General features: G+C 39.6%; 1 protein-coding gene across 11 annotated transcripts in view; it reads left to right on the forward strand.

Moving 5' to 3' along the window:
* The first annotated feature begins 8,282 nt into the window (after window positions 1–8,282).
* msi2b (musashi RNA-binding protein 2b) overlaps window positions 8,283–17,479 on the forward strand; it is a 246,492-nt gene continuing 237,295 nt past the window's right edge. For 3 of the 11 annotated variants that reach the window (XM_058413323.1, XM_058413322.1, XM_058413324.1), the window contains exons 1-5: window positions 8,285–8,468; window positions 8,823–8,863; window positions 9,138–9,219; window positions 9,983–10,067; window positions 14,645–14,686. In XM_058413323.1, coding sequence (XP_058269306.1) covers window positions 8,407–8,468; window positions 8,823–8,863; window positions 9,138–9,219; window positions 9,983–10,067; window positions 14,645–14,686 — 312 coding nt within the window. In that variant the 5' untranslated portion in view covers window positions 8,285–8,406. Of the gene's footprint in view, window positions 8,469–8,822; window positions 8,864–9,137; window positions 9,220–9,982; window positions 10,068–14,644; window positions 14,687–17,479 lie in introns of all 11 variants that reach the window. The other 8 variants (XM_058413321.1, XM_058413325.1, XM_058413329.1 and 5 more) reach the window with 5 other exon arrangements.

The following is a 17,479-nucleotide window of genomic DNA, read 5'->3' on the forward strand; positions in this document are numbered from 1 at the left end:
CACTAGCTTGTTTTTTGCTCTATAGCTTTCATCAGACTGTTTATTAAAAATAGTTTTCTTTCGTTGCAAAACCTACAGTTTCTATATATTTTCTATACATGATATTTATTTAAAAAAAAAAAAGTTCAAATGTTGCACATGCACGTTTCTGTCACTAGGGGGTGATGGGATTCAGGCTTTGTCCTGTTAATGTACACCAGTCAGGCATAACGTTATGCCTACCTGCGTAATATTGTCTTGGTCCTACTTTTGCTGCCAAAACAGCCCTGACCCATTAAAGCATGGACTCCACTAGATCCCTGAAGGTGTTCTGTGGTATCTGGTACCAAAATGTTAGCAGGAGATCCTTTAACTCCTGTGTATTAACTTCTTCAGCAATTTGAGCAACAGTAGCTCGTCTGTTGGATCAGATCACACGGGACAGCCTTCTCTCCCCAGGTGCATCAATGAGCTTTGGACATGACCCTGTCGCCGGTTCACCACTGTTCCTTCCTTGGACCACTTTTGATAGATACTGACCACTGCAGACCGGGAACACCCCACAAGAGCTGCAATTTTGGAGATGCTCTGATCCAGTCGTCTAGCCATCACAATTTGGTCCTTGTCAAACTCGCTCAAATCTTTACGCTTGCCCATTTTTCCTGCTTCTAACACATCAACTTTGAGGACAAAATGTTCACTTGCTGCCAAATATATCCCACCCACTAACAGGTGCCATGATGAGGAGATCATCAGTGTTATTCACTTCACCTCTCAGTGCTCATAATGTTATGGCTGATCGGTGTATAATGTAGCAAAATAATACTCATGAATTAAACACGGCCCCCTTCAAAAATATTGGAACTGCAAGGTAATTCTTTGGTTTTTGCTACACACTGAAGACATTTGTTTTTTCAGTTAAAAGATGAATATGAGATGTTGTTAGATTGTAAATTTCAGCTTTCATTTCCTGATATTTGCCTCTCAGTGTGCTGAACAATTTATAACAAGGCACCTTTGGTGGCAGACCATTCAGTCTGGAACAGACTCTTAAATAACACAGAATTTGGTAACCTTAACTGCATCAAGCTGGATACCCACCAAGGTGACATCACCAAACTGTTTTCTCTTCTTTCGCGGTGCTTCTCTGGGCACGTACAGCAGCATCTTTCAACTGCCTGTTTTGATGGTTTGTCCCTTCAGGCTCCTCTTCGTGAGATGAAAAGCATGCTCAGTTGGGTTGAGGTCTGATGACTGACTGAAAGCTCCCAGTTTTTCCACTGATGAAGTCTTTTGTTATGTTGGCAGTGTGTTTTGGTTCATTGTCTTGATGCATGATGAAGTCCCTCCTCATTATTATGGATGCCATTCTCTATAAAGCAGACAGTATGTTTCTATGGAGTTACATCATCAGTGAAGATGAGTGAGTCTTTTCCAGAAGCATCCATGCAAGAGCCATGACACCATGGTACTGCCACCATGATTGACCAGCTTGGATGTTTTGGGTCCTTTCTTTCTCCACACTTTAGACTTTCCCTCATTTTGGTAAAGGAAAATCTTAGGTCCAAAACTTTTGCAGTTCATTTCTATAATTCTTTGCGAATTCCATTCTTGGCTTTTTGATTCTTATACTGCTGATGAGTGGTTTGCATCTTGTGGTATGGCCTCTGTATTTCTGCTCTCAAAATCTTCCTCGAGCAATGGATTGCGATATTTTCACTCCTGCGCTGTACAGGTTGTCACTGAATGTTGTTTTGGTTTTTTTCTTCACAGCTCTCACAGCGGTTCTGTCATAAACTGCTGTTTGTTTGTATGACCTTTATAATGTCTGGTTGTTAATACAGTAGTGTGACATTCCAAATTATGCCCAGTTCATGTTGGTTTGTCCTTTTTAACAACAATTTCAGAGACAAGAGACCCCTGTCACCTATCATCTGGTCTCATTCATCTTTTGATCTCAAACCCAAATGTCTTCAGCGTTTAACAAAAACAAAAGAATTGGCCTTGCTGTTCCAAGACAACTATATCTGTATGTGCTTATGTTAACACGTATATATGTGTCTTTTTCTAAAAGTATTTTATCTACTATACTGGTTCTGTAATTGTGGCACATCAAATCCTCTTTTGTTCTTTAATCAGGGTACAATCAATTATTCTTGTGCTGTGGTCTCTGTGGAGATGCCTGTCCAGTCAGAGGAAGCTGTACATTCTTATGAAATGTTAATTGATGTGACTCTGTTCAGCTGTTTTTCTCAGCTAGACGTCTGGATCAGAGCATCTCCAAAACCGCAGCTCTTGTGGGGTGTTACCGGGCTGCAGTGGTCAGTATCGATCAAAAGTGGTCCAAGAAAGGAACAGTGGTGAACCGGTGACAGGGTCATGGGCGGCCGAGGCTCATTGATGCATGTTGAAGGCTGGCCCGTGTGATCCGATCCAACAGACGAGCTACTGTTGCTCATATTGCTGAAGAAGTTAATGCTGGTTCTGATAGAAAGCTGTCAGAATACACAGTGCATTGCAGTTTGCTGTGTTTTGGCAGGGAAAGGGGGACCAACACAATATTAGGCGGGTGGTCATAATGTTATGCCTGATTGGTGTCTAAAAGGTTCTGTATTTGAGTTGCAGGTTATAAAACATCATTTGTCATTATTTCTAAGTTCAATTTATATTGTTTATATGGACATTGATATTATTATGCGGTTATATTAATTTAAATATGTAACACCACTATCCATGTTGTATATTTAATTAGAAAGTGCACTTATTAGCTTTCAACTGGATAAATGAAATTTATCTTTAAATCTGATATTCTTTTGGGAGTATTTTCTATTTCTACTATTATTTTCTAGCCTGCAACTCATGTATTTCTATGGGATAGCATCTCTAAATGAGACAATGCAAGTGCAACATTGAAACACTGCAATCTGGGGAAAAAATGCTAAATTGGTGTCCAGATGGTCTTTATTTTTATCCCCTATATAGAGACTCTTCAGTGTTCTCACCATATAGAATGTATCCTCTGGAGGCAGTAGGGCATAGTCATGATCAGTTTATATTGTACCACAACCTCAGGATGTGCGCCAAGTGGGTCTTAATGCAATAACACAACATGACCACAAGATGGAGTGTGAGTTCATCATTTGAACACCCTCATCATCATCATCATCATCATCATCAACTCTTTCAGCACTTGAGCACCACTTGTGTTGCATAGTAAATTAATCAACTTTATGCCTGTCTGGGTTCTCGGTCAAATAGAGGAGCTGCATGGCCTTATAAAGCTCAGATGGTTGTAATGAGTGCACTCAACCATATTTGCTGTTCATTCAAATGCCTTCACTTCATTTTTTCCTCATCACCAGATCAATTCAGTTTTTAGAGGTCACTGCAAGTCTTTTAATTCGGTGAAACAGCAGGTTCCTCAACTCTGAATTCCACATATAATGAGATACAATAGGGAGTTAGACATATTCATTCAGGCGAATGTTATATATTTTTATAGCGTTCTCGTTTCTTTGAGAGACCTTTGAATGGCTGCGGAGGCATATTGGATTTAAATCTAATCTAATAACAGAATAATAACTTACACTGTATAATAAAAGCTGAAACAACCTTATATTGCCAATCATGAGTGATTTATAATTCCCCACTATTCACTTACAGTCCTTTAATACAGTTTTGCCGGTTGTTGGAGAGGATCACAGAGGTGCACAGCAACAATTAGTTACAGTGCAACCAGATTCGCTATTGTGTCTGAAATCCATTCTAAAGTTCATTTCAGTGACTAAATTATTGGAAAAGGCTTTTAGAAAGTTTCATATCGTTTTGCATGATTCTAGTGGTAGATCAGTTGCAAAATGTTGAGAATCTCGCTTCTCATTACACTCTGGATAACAGTGTCTAATACCCACCAGCACTCAGGCCTGGAAAGACTGCCTGTGAAGAGGCAGACAGCAGACAGCAGTGAGTCAGGCAAAACAACTCGGATGTTTCACAGCCTCTGAGTAATCTGTAGTGCAGCAGTGAGTGAGGGATGGCTCAGCAGAGATGGACTTTGAGGCTGAGTAAAGTGAATATGCAGATAAAAGCATGTTAAAGGTCTTTAGCACCTCTCCGTATACAGGCTTCATCTGCTTACTGAGCCGTCTCACACTGGAAAAAGCTCGGCATGCATGTGTGAAGGTGCATGTGAAGGCCTTTTGCAAGCTGGTGAATAGAGCAGCTGCGTTGTTGTGAAGAACCGTAACTTATTGAAGGGAAAGCAGCGGAAAGGACAGTGTTCTTGTCCTTGATGTGAGTGAAACTGAGCTGAGTGAGTAAGAGCAGCTTTCACTGCAACTCACTGACTGCAAAAAGGGAGTTATGAGTCTCTCATACCACACTCAAAGAAAAAAAGACACCTTTTATAACTGCACATCAAATTACTGCACAGTCACCGTAGTGTAGCTCGGAGAATAATTTTTATGAGTGTTGAGAGTTAAAAAACAATAACAAAAAAAAAACCCCAAATGTACCAGAGAAGGTAAATTTCACCACTTTTATGATTTTGCTGTTTTGTTTTTCCATTATAAAACAACAGAGCAGAGCAAAAAAAATTGAAAACACCACATTCCAACAGGTCAACTGATAAAAAAATGTTTTATTTATTTATTTATTTGTTTGTTTGTTTGTTTTATGATATAACCTTTAGGCTATCAAATAATCATTACTCAAGGTCATTAAAACATGACACCACATTATTACATATACGTTATTGATATCCAGGTTTCATTATTTGATTTATTTTATATTTAACTCTTTATTAGACGTGCTCACTTTTGTACCAGTGACACCATCATTACTGTTGCCTCTAACATTTGAGGTCTTTTATTAGAGAATGAACACACACAAGATGCCCCTTTTTATATAGAAATAATCTTTTTGCTATTATCAAGACTCCCCAATCCCCAATGCATTTATATTTTTTTCTATCTACATAGCACACATTACAGGAATGGTGCAAAGACATTTAGGCTTTGTGTGAATAGGTGAAAAGACATTACATAAAAAAACAAATTGCACTACTCCAACAACTCCACGAGATACTCCTCAGACACATCATGTCATGGTATTCATTCATGTGTTGAAGGTTTCCCTCACTTTTATTGTCAAATTCAATTTTACAGATATTTGGCACATTGACTTTACCTCTAATTGCGAAAAGCACAGCCTCTAATTGGGCAAAGCTCCATCATGCACTTAGTCTTCACTTTTATCGCAAGCTCTGAATCTGACGTGTTTCTGTACTGTTTCTGAAGACTTAATGGACTCTTGGAAACATTACAGATAATAGCGGGGTTGCAGCATAAATTAGCAGTTACTTTATAAGCCACATATTCTTGTACATACATTTAAATCATCTCCTGATTTGTAGTTCATTTACATTCATCAGACCAATCATGGCTCAGGGTATGTCACAGATAATGTGAATATGCATGGCACATACCATTAGGCTAATACACTGAACAGGGAAAGCTGGCGTTCTCTGCCTTATGCTAATACTTGAAGCTTTGTCTTTTATCAGTAACATGGTTTATATTGAATAAGAATGAGTTTATTGTTGTAAGTCCACTGGGAGATGAGAATAACCCATAATACTGTTTAATATGAATTATTTTCTATTGACAAACATTTATTTGTTTCACAGCAGTCAAGCCTATATATATATATATATATATATATATATATATATATATATATATATATATATATACATATATATATATATCACCTAACACCAGAGGAGACATTAAAGACTTCAAGTGTACATATGTGTACTAAAATTACATGCTAGATGTTATTTTCAAGTTAATTCTGTATGAAAGGTGACCATTTTATACAAAATATGCTGCTGACCATTATGCTTATCAGATCTTATTATGAAATGATGTCATTTAGATTACTGTAAATAGCCTCTAAACCGTTCTGCCAGGCCTAATCTGAAATGTAATTATGTAGTACATTACAGTGAAATGAAGCAGTAGTAGTGGTGCTTATTCCTATTAAATCTGAAAAAACATTTAAATCAGGAAGAATTAGCTCTGTTTAGCATGTTTCTCTCAGCATTATCCCGATTATTATTGTTAAACAATAGTGAATGATTATAACGTTTATATTTTTTAAATGTTATATTCAACAAATAGAACTAATAGAATTTTGACCTGATTCACAATTATATTAGTTCCGTATATACAATGCTCTCAATATTGATTTATTACAATAAGCAGCCATCCATACTGGGACTCTGGGAGATTTTTCAGCTTTAAGTCAGTAAAAGAAAAAAAAAAATGCTGGAATGAGAGAGATGTTTTGCTTCAGGCTTGTGCCCCATAGGTGCTTGTGTGTCAGTTTACCAACAAGCAGCCTGTCAGGCAGTGAGGTGAGACGCTGGAGTTCACCTGCCAATCAGTAGCATCTCAGCCACGCTCCTCTGGACATTAACTCGATGTGGGTTCTTCACTTCTGGTGGTGAATATGTCGTCTAGAATCTGTCTCAGGGAGGGGAGAAGACAGAGACGAGCTGTCTTTGGCCCACGGATCCTCTTCTTAAATGGACCTGCAAGAAATAAACTGCCTTCAGCGTGACATAACTGAGTGTCCAAAACTCTTTCCCTGAGGCTTCTCTTTTTCACTTTTACATGTGGAGACCTTTCTTTCACCTTTCACTGGATAATAAGTTTCACTTTCATGAATTTCAAGTGATTTTTGTTGCATATTATTAAATGAATCATTTGTGATGTGTAAATCTACGTAAGCTGAGAATTGTGGTCATAATTACATGTATGTTTAATGTCCTTTTTCTAAATGCTTGTAGTCTCATGTTCTATTTATTTTCTTTTTCCTCTGTGTTCCAATTCTGTTCATTTTCACTTGTACCCATGTTTTATCTCTTTAATCGCATTTCAGGTTTATTTAACGCAATATTTTCTAAATACAAACAGTAATAAAGTGCCTGAATGTATGTAATATGTTTTGTTTCATGGTTCTGCTCTCCAAATGTATGCAGCACCACTGTGGACCTTTGTATATCCACACTAGCCATACAAAGATTGATTCAGGCTTTGGCGTGTAAAATAAATATTAAGCTTCCCCTGTGTTTAAATTTCCCCTGTGACACACATGTTGATTGCTTTTTAAGTCATCTTATTGAAAGTCATATTGAGTGTGAATCTGATAGTTTGAATAGAAGGGAAAAACGTCAGTGTGATGCATCAGAATGCAACAAATGACCACAAAACCAATTAAGGCGTTTCACCACACTTTAGCTTTCCAATATTTCTTTGTTGGTAATGCATTCTGTCCTCTAACTTGTCTAAGAATAGCTCAGATTGCCCATGATAGCACTAGATCCCACGAGAGTTTCAACTTTCTAAGCATATAAGCTTAAGGCTGCGCTATTCAGCCTGTATGAATGTTACACACAATACCATTCTGTGATAGCACTACATGTAACATATGCAACTTTGCACATGAACATACTCTGCCACTTTACATTTACACTTTACCCGTCAGTGTAAATGCTGCCATTGTCCTTATCCTGCTGACTGCAGTGTGAGTATTATTTGCATTAATAACCCATGCTGCCTTTAAATCTTTCCCATATAATTTTTATATTGCACATCTCTTCCTATTATGTGCAGTATTCTTTTATTTCTATCGCCTATTAATTCTTCCTTCATGTAACAGTGGGAGATGCAAACCTCATTTCACTGCACTCTGCTCTCTTCTGATGGTTATTACTGGTAGATATTGTGTTATAGGATCCCCTTGATTAATGAAAGAAAAATAAATATCCTGTAATGGTATTCCCAACTGCCATAACTCAGTATATAAAGAATTAAGCACACTTCTTTTCTTTAATGCGATGATGAACAAACTCAGTGCATGTACTATTTTAAGTTTAATTACCTGACGTAGGAAAATTCACCTTCTTGGGCTTAGTGTGGCTCCGTTTTGTTCACACTGTTGTTAAACTGGAAATGATACTAAAATAAAGCGGGTTGTGTTGGATCTCGCGGGAAAGTTGAAAAGTGTCGTGTTTATCATGTTAAATAGACTTGTACTGTCGTTAATGGTGACGTAATGGCTGTGTGCCGAGTGCTCCCTACGGACACATTATAATAAAACCAAACACCCCGGCGCCGTGATGTGGGCGTGGCTACCGGCGCTACGTCAATGTATTCGGGCTTGGAGTGACGCGCGCTGTGACTCCGCCCCGCCTCTGGGAAGGGGGAGGGGGGCGGAGAGTGGGAGGAGTCAGGCAGAGCTGAGCCCACGTGTGACGCGCGCATTCCCGGCTCAGTGCGATTCGCTTTAGCGGCGCTCCGGGCTCCGTTCGCTCTGACTGCGCGCCTTTTAGTTTGCTGCCTGTTTTTAGTTGGGTTAGCGATGGAGGGAGACGGGAGCCAAGCCACGTCCGGGAGTCCGACCGATTCGCAACACGACCCAGGGTAAGAAGGCGCAATTTTTATTGTAACAGCACTTGACTTCACTCTCATGTCATTGGGCGCGAGCGCGTTAAAGAATCAGCAGCTTGTTTGAAAGCGCGCTGGTGTGTGGAAGCGGTGCAGGGCAAGAAGGCTTCCGGCTGCGCTCAGCTACACCTTTGTTTGGTTTGTATCGGAACCTGGCCTGCCCCTTTACCACATAGCTCAGTCAGGGCTCACAGCTCCTTTACACATCCTACTGTCTGCGTTTAGCGCTTTTTCTAGGGGGGGGGGAGCTAGTAGCTGAGTTAGTTAGCTCCACGTCAAAATGGCCGATGTGACATCTGGACTCACTTCTGCTGTGTTTTCCTCTTCCAGTAAAATGTTTATCGGTGGCCTCAGCTGGCAAACTTCACCAGGTAAGAACATTCGCTGGTTTTTGGGCTTTGTCTTGTGTTGTGCTGTTTGTCATGCTATGGTGTGTTGTGTTGCTGGATTAAATGCAGTGCGCTGTACGGGACGCGTCGCCCGAGAATCTCTTCATTTCTAGTCATTTGAAGTCCTCTATTCGACCCCTACATGCTTTAGGGGGCGTTTAAACACACACACACACACACACACACACACTAACTGCACTTGTTCGAGCCGCGATCGGTTGCTTATGTGCCTCTCCTCTTTCCCTTCTCCTTGCAGACAGCCTTAGAGACTATTTTAGTAAATTTGGAGAAATCCGAGAATGTATGGTGATGAGGGATCCCACGACCAAGCGCTCCAGGTAAATTCAGTGTGATGTGTGTGAGGTGAGCTCTGTGTGCGTGTTGATTTATTCCGTGTCAGGAATCGCAGGAACACAGCGCTACACTTTCCCTACCTACTGGATCAGTGAATGCAGTGACATTGAGTTTTAGGAGCGCGCGCGCGCTCGCGCACAACACGCACATATCCATGCGCGCACACACACACACACACACACACACATATCCACGCGCGCACACACACACACACACACCCGCGCACAGAGTGCTAGTTCTTATTTAGCCTGCTGTTTTCCGTAAACACACACACTCTCTCTCTCTCTCTCTCTCTCTCTCTCTCTCTCTCTCACTCACTCACTCACTCACTCACACACACACACACACACACACACACTCTCACTCTCACTCTCTCTCTCTCTCTCTCTCTCTCTCTCACTCACTCACTCACTCACACACACACACACACACACTCACTCTCTCTCGCTCTCTCTCTCTCACTCACTCACTCACACACACACACACACACTCTCTCTCTCTCTCTCTCTCTCTCTCTCACTCACTCACTCACTCACACACACACACACTCACACACACACACACACACTTCCAGCGTGATTCTTCTTCTGTAAACGTCACTGGCAGTCTCATGTGCTGTGTAAAAGTTACCCAAAATCTTGTAAATGCACCTGAAACACAACTGACTTTTTATGTTGTTTATCTCAATAGGTCTACTTATTCACCTGTGTTCTGTGTGTGTGTGTGTGTGTGTTTATTTTTTTACAGGGGATTTGGGTTTGTTACGTTTGCAGATGCGGCCAGTGTAGATAAAGTTTTAGGTCAACCTCACCACGAATTAGACTCAAAGACGGTATGTTTCCTTTTCCTTGTGTTATCTTTGTGTAATCATTTCCTGTCCTGTTTGATTCCTCCATGACATTTCTGCTTGTACTCCACACACACACACACACAAATACACACAACAGGATGCTCTTAATGCAGATGCAGAAGAGCTGCTCAGTAATGAACTCTTTCACCCCTTTGCATTTGGCTCGTATCTCGAAAGGTCAATAGGAACACCGACTATATACTCTGTGCTTTAATAGCGAACATAGCGCACACTGCTAGAGATGTCCGATGTTCATGTTTGACGTTTTGTGTGTTTAATCAGTATTGCCATCTTGAAGCAGTGCCAATTCAAGCTAAGCTGCACACAGACAGTGATGTATGACTTGAGTGCCTGTTTTACACGTTAGACACACGTGAGCCGATCTTACGCCATACGTCACCGAGACACGGTTTAAGCGGTTTTGCGGGTTTAAGAGTTGTGCAGTTGTAAAGATGCGTTTATGGCTTCTCTGGATTAAATATGGAGCATGTTTTTTTTTTTTTTGAAGGTGACCATGTGGTTAAGAGATTGTCCTGTTCATTTAATTTACATTTTAACAAAATATGCCAGTTTATTTTATTTGAATGTGCATTCATGTCTATTTGTTTCCATGTCATTAATAACACATTTATTGCTTTCTTTCTTATGATTTTGTCAACAATTCTCCATTTACATTTTTTTTTTGCACGTCTTAAAAATAAAGATTGACACTTTCCCCACAATCTGCAAAGATTTGTGTTTTTATGCTTAGTTATAATAGTGTAATTAATGAGAAATATCTGAAATTCAGGTTTACAGTTCTCATGTATTCATTAAAATATAGTAACAAAAATCTGTCAGTCTGCCAATTTTCTCAGGATGTTTATTCGATACGAGCAGTTTATTCCTTAAAAACAGCACCATGTGTCTGTTAGTCACACCGCAAGCAAGATTTACACACTTTCTCCTGCAAAGTGAAATTCTTAGGATCGCCGGATAGGATAGGTGTGTTATGAAAAGCGCACTGAATATGCCCTGACCATTTGCTGTTCCAGGTCCAGTAAATGTTTCTCGCTGTATTTCAGCTGCTTTATTGTTTGGAGATTTGTCATTGAAAAACCAGTGGGAGTCAAGAATGAGTAAGCTTTGATTTTGAATAGCAAGGCTCTGGACAAACAGCCCAGAACATCATTTCCTTACCAGTAAAAAAAAAAAAAAAGCTTGACATGAATGTGCTGAAGGAAAATTAGAGTGCAAAAGTACTTATGCTGAAATCAACAAGGGATTATGTTGCTGTTATATTTCCTCAGGACTAGGTGTTATTCTAACCGTAATTCCCACTGCTTACTGTAGCTCTTCTATGTCTTTTTTAGCCTTGACAGTTTATCAGAATGGTTCTAAACCATGCGTTTGAAATAAACACCCCGATCAGACAAAATTCGAAGGAAGGGTTGTGTATTGTAATTATAATTAAGATGTATATTATATAGCACGAAGATTAAAAAATTAGACTCAGAGTAGTTATAGTCTTTGTGTAAATTAAACTGTTATGAGGATTATGAGGATTAGGCCACCCACTGATGTCATTTATTTATTTATTTATTTTAAAAATCCAAATTCATTTTTTTTTTTATCCTTGTTAATTTTACATGATCGTTTAATAAACTCAAAATTAAATTACAGATTGAATTTAACCAGCTGCCATTTTCACATTCACTTTTATTTTGAATTCTGAACTTCTTCCTAATATGGACGATATTTTTGGTGCACTTTTTTTTTTTTTCTTTTCTGCTGGAGTGCTGATTATGTGAGGATTTAGTTTAAATACCAAAAAATAAAAGAGACACAGCTCTGTGTTCGAGTTGCTCGATTGAGGTTATGATGCTAAATTAGTCTTCTGCAGATTAACCTGTTAAATTTATTTCTCACACAGAGACCCGTGGTAGATTACTGTGAATCATAGTGTTAATCTTATTTAACAGCAATCATAAGTATGCTCTATTAAGATGATAGCGATGATTAATGAATATTGTGAGCGTGACATGTGAGGAGAAGAACGGAAGAGAGGAATATTGACGATGTATAAAACTAGGAACGTGCAGCCGACAATCCAGACGTATCACAACTAAGGACACTTGGCTCAAATATGTCTTATGCCCGAAACCCGTCTATTTTAGAAACTGGGCTGTTGTATCTCTGAATCCTGTTCCTGTCCGATATTTCAGACGACAAATCTGGGTCAGCTGCATTACATAATCGCTCTGTACAGACATACCCCTAGGATTCTGGCTCCAAAATAATAAAAAAAAAAAGGTCAAGGTTTTTGTGGTGTTTGCAATGTTTTTGAATGAGTGGTAAAGAACAGGAAAAGCACTACAGTGGGCATTAGCAGCCATGTGTCCAGGATTGAGAGAGATTGAGATCACGAGGACGGCAGTGATGGTGGCTAAAGCAGGGATTACTGCGACTCGGATCGTGATGTCATACCCTGAGCTGAGACACGGCTCAGTGGTTCAGTCCTGAGGTGTGTGACCTCATTCATAAAGGTGAAGCCGGGAGCTGAAAAGCCTGACTAATGCAAGAGAAGAGAAAATAAAGACGGAAAAAACGAAAGATCAGAATACTCAAAATGGCAGTGGAGTGAAAATCCTGGCTAAAATGACACTGTTTAATCTTGCTGTTTACTAAAATAAAGCTTCATCAAGGACATTCAGCCTACATTTACTGGTTCTTTATCTCTCTCATTTTTCTTTTGGTTACTTTGCCATTCTGTTCTTTTTTTTAATTCAGATATTCTCCCAGTTCTGCTACACAATATTGCCTAATTAACTACATTTTAAGCATGATATTTTCCATTTTGTGAGTAGATTTATTTTGTTGTATATGTATTTAATATAAATTATTTATTCCTTTTTGACTGTTTGTGTTATATTTCCTTTGTGACATATTATTGTTGTTATTATTATTATTATTATTATTATTTATTTTTTTTTTTTACCACCCGCCTCACTAGCACTGGCAATTTCCGAGGTGCTGAATGTATGAGAATAGATATGAGGCGAGCAGCACGGCAAAATGTGTGACACACTTTAGTATTTCACATTTGATTAAAAAATGGTTACATAAGCTGCAGATGTAAAACCTGGAGTGAAAATTGCATTGTGTGTTGACAATTGGTTGCCGGCTGCGGTCCTCTCTAAAAGCAATCTGTTTTAGATTAAACACTTTTCTGGATGAATTAAAGTATAATAAAAACAGCCTAGCTTTTCCCCTGGAAAGAGTCTTTAAAAGGCAGTACATGTTACATTCTATTCAGACCAAATTCATTCAGCAGAGGACAATTCCTACCCCAGCAAAGCAAAAAGAGCCATGTTTACTTCATCTTTTCCTTTGCGTACAGTCATGTCTTCAATTTCTCACCTTTTTTATGAAGTGACAAAGTACTAAGACATGCTGTATATTGAAGTGCAATATTCCACTAATGGGTTTTTTTTCCCTCGAGTTGTTTTTTTATTTTTTTATTTCCTCCTTGCGTTTTCCTCCACGTTCGATGGAAGACTTCGGCTTCAGTGTGACCGTCCTTGCATGCGTGATCATCTGACATCGTTTTAGTTAACCGGGCATTTCTGTGCAAAAAATATTTTGGCTTTCTCATTTCCATGAGTTTGCTTGCTGCATGTCTTGAATAAATTCTTGCAGAACACGATGAACCTTTAACTGATGTCTATTTATGTACCAATTTGAATTTTGAAAAGTTCTTCTGTTATGTTTCTCACATCATTCAGTTCTTCCCCCACAAACAAGGAAGTGCTGCTTATATTAGTTAAAATCTTTTAATATACCGTCATGTCACATGACCGCTGATGTATGTATATAGGTATATATGTATGTATGTCTGTATGTAATACAGCTGAAGAACAAATTTAATTGACTTTTTATTTCAAAGTAGGTTGTAATTTTCTTATAACATAATACTTTTGTGTAGTTCAGTGAAATATAACCATGCACGACTTAATGTTTCCATACTTGTGGATTTGGATAAGAGAACTCATAAGCTTTGTATGGCATGCGTATCACAGTGCATGCTAGGAGTGATCAATTGTGTGTTTTATAAGCTTCCACGATTGATTCTTAAGAAGAGAAATGTCTCAAACCTCTGCCGGTCCATAGACCTTTTATTCAGACGGTAACTGTGTAGGAAGGAGTCACCAATAATGACGATAATCCCTCTAGAGGGAACAAGGTTGTGGAAGTATTGATCCTGTGCCTCTTCTGATTCTTCAGCACTCACCAATACATACTCTGTCACGTCAGCCTCGTCCCCCGGATCCCAGACTGCTGTGTCCATGAAGCTCTTAATTACTAAAGATGCTTTTGTTTAATATGCGATATCTGATAACTGATTTGTTTTTTTTTTTGGATGTATAATAATACCTGCCACTTGTTGTTACAAATGCAAACAGGTCTGCTGCAACAAGTATTGTGCTAGAACACATTGTATTGTGTAGTATACATTATTTGGATTTTTTTGCACAAAGTATGTTACTTATATGATATTTTCTGTCCTTCTGTCCTATTAGATTGACCCTAAAGTTGCCTTCCCGAGACGTGCTCAACCCAAGGTAAGAGGCCATTTTCTGTAACTGAACGAAAAAAAAAAAAGTTATCTGCTGATCATCTGCCTAATTGCAAAAGATGCTGCAATTGGTGTGGGCTCAGTAATTGCCAAACAAAACACCAAAACAAACAAATGTTTATGTCTTTTAGAGCTACAGCACAGTTAGATTTCAGCATGGATTCATCTGAAGTTAATGACTAGCAATTTGACCTCAGAGTGCCTGTTAAGATAAACAGTAAAGGCTCTTTCCAGGATAGTAAATCATCTTACCTCATCAGCCTAAAGTTTACATAAATGTCTGAAATGCTGTGGTCCTTACTTAAAATGAGATGATTAGCCGAGATGTTATTTTTATGACCTAGATAGATGAACGCTGCCACTGGCGTTGACAGTTTATATTATTTGGCTGGCTTTGCTGGCTGTATTATATTAGCAGAGACGATTTCCTACGGATTCAGACGTGTTAGCCATGTGCTCCGTGCCCTACTTTACCGTTTGATGAGCATTCGTGCCATGGCCTTTACACCTGAATTGCTTCTTCCTGGTTGTGCCTTGAGCCTTTTGAGAGCAGTTCTTTTCTCTGATCTGAGATCAGTTTAAGGTCTTCTTAAAGACTGTTTGGTTTGAGCTTTTCATGAGACAGACTGGTTGTTGATCAGCGTATGGAAGGCAGCATCTTTCCAAACTGGGCAGGAGGCGGTGAGGAGAGAGAGAGAGAGAGAGAGCTTGCTAGGTGGCAGGTGTCCATAGCACACTTGGCTGGCTAATTGAAATAAAGAACTTTTTCCATTCTGTCCAAAGTGGGGGAATCAGTGGAGGGGAAATGACGCACTGTTTCTTTCGCTCCCATGCCAGTGAGGCTGGTCCAAACGCAGACCGCAGGGCCCCAGGCCGAATGCTGCTTCTTGGCTCAAAGTGGGTTTAGGATGAATGGGGGTATTAAAGCGCCAGGCTCCAGCAGCTCCTCTACTGCACTCGTGTATCTCTTCTATTCCTTGTGCCGGGAAATCTGGTAAATGATGAATTCCAGGCAGATACATTAACACCCTCTCATCCAATCATGAGAGGAGATTCACGAGCTTGGACAACTGGCAAAGAGTACGTATGATGCAAATACATTACCGCCTTCTCCTCCAGCCCAACGACATGAAGCGTGTAAGCATGTGCAAATAAACAAGTGCAGCGAAGTAGAAAAAGCTCTAAATAGCCACACTGTTTTGTCTTTCCAGTGCTGGCCTGCTTTTTATTTCCTAAATGAAAGCATGAACACTGACTATCCCTTTAGCACCATTTCAGTGACAGTAGTTTTACACAGGTAGCCTTGGAAACTTTATTCTTTAGACAGTATGTGCTAAAGTGACACGATTGCTGCATCATCTGGGCTCGTGGTTAAATAAACTCGAGAGAAACTCACTTCGCCCGTTTTGATTCCTATTCATCCATGTAAAGGTGCAAAGCTTTTGTGTTTTTTTTTATTATTATTTTATTTTTTATTACAGAGTAGACATGCAAATATTTTTTTTTTTTACAGATGAGTGCCGGCTGAATAGGTCTTTTGTTTTTGCCATCCCCGTTTTTAACAGCGTGTACTGCAGACGTTACTGGAGATGTCTTTTGCTGCTTTTGTTATTGCTATTTTTATGTTTTTGTCTTTCACACCACATTTGCATAACACGTCTTTGCATGTCCTGACAAGATTTTAATTGATATTCGGAGTGATATTGGGCAGACGAAGGATTCCGCAGATCTGATACTCCCTCAGAGAAAACTGTCATTACCCCAAAGCTATGTATTCTTTTTAATTAAGCTATCATGCTGTTATAACAAGCCCGTAGGTGGAATCAATCCAGGTCGATCAAATTTTTCATCGCTTCAGTTCTTTTTAAGCTTGGCTCTTTCCTTTTATCTTTTGGTGAAAGCATCTCTATTGTCTCGTCCCCTTTTGTGTCTGATCATTATGGTGTGGACAGGGTGAAAACTATATTTTGTGCTTCTTAAACCTTTTTCTAGTCCATGTACTGGAAAGTCTGTAATCTCTTAATCATATTACAGGGTAAGCGTGTAGTCCAGTTATAGGCTGATAGAAAGCTAGTATGCTAGCTGAGAAAGCTGAAGTTTTGTCCTCGCTGGAATTTGGGCCTCTGTTTTCTCCGGACCGCAGGAGATCTTACCCTTTTCACCCCTCCTTTGTGCTTGTTCTTAGCGCTTCTGGCTCCCAGCCATTGCTTTTGCAGCCTTTAAAAGATTATTGTGTCATTTTGCTGACACCAGTTCCAAACACTGTTAGACACTGTGTAATGAGTTTGCGATTGAAAGCTCCAAGCAGCCACCCTCTGTTTCACCGACTTTATTTCACCAGCGAATCCACGCCACTGGCAATAATCAGCCTAATGAGTGACGTTCTCTTCAAAAATGCAATCTATGCTTGAAGTGCATGAAGAGAGAATGGATTGGGAAAAAAAAAATACAGGAAGTTAAAAGACCCAGCACAGAGCATGATAGGATCCTTCAGTTTCAGCAGCAGCACAACAGACAACAAGCCTGAGTGGAGCGACGTCCTGGCATTTACCACCACGAGAGCTGTCAAAACAATGCCTGCACTTGTTCTGCTCCCTGAGCTACATCCTCAGCTCTGAGACATCAGCCTGGCTCGGGATTTGCCACGGGAGATGGGAATTGAGTTTACTCCTGCTGTGGTGTCATTTTTTTTTCCCTCCCCAATTTAATTCTTTCCTATCCCACGCATGCGTCCACCATGCTGTTTTTTTAATCCTCCGCCTCACTCCCTGCCTTGTGC

The sequence above is a fragment of the Hemibagrus wyckioides genome, linkage group LG17 (assembly GCF_019097595.1).
Source record: "Hemibagrus wyckioides isolate EC202008001 linkage group LG17, SWU_Hwy_1.0, whole genome shotgun sequence".
Classification (NCBI taxonomy): domain Eukaryota; kingdom Metazoa; phylum Chordata; class Actinopteri; order Siluriformes; family Bagridae; genus Hemibagrus; species Hemibagrus wyckioides.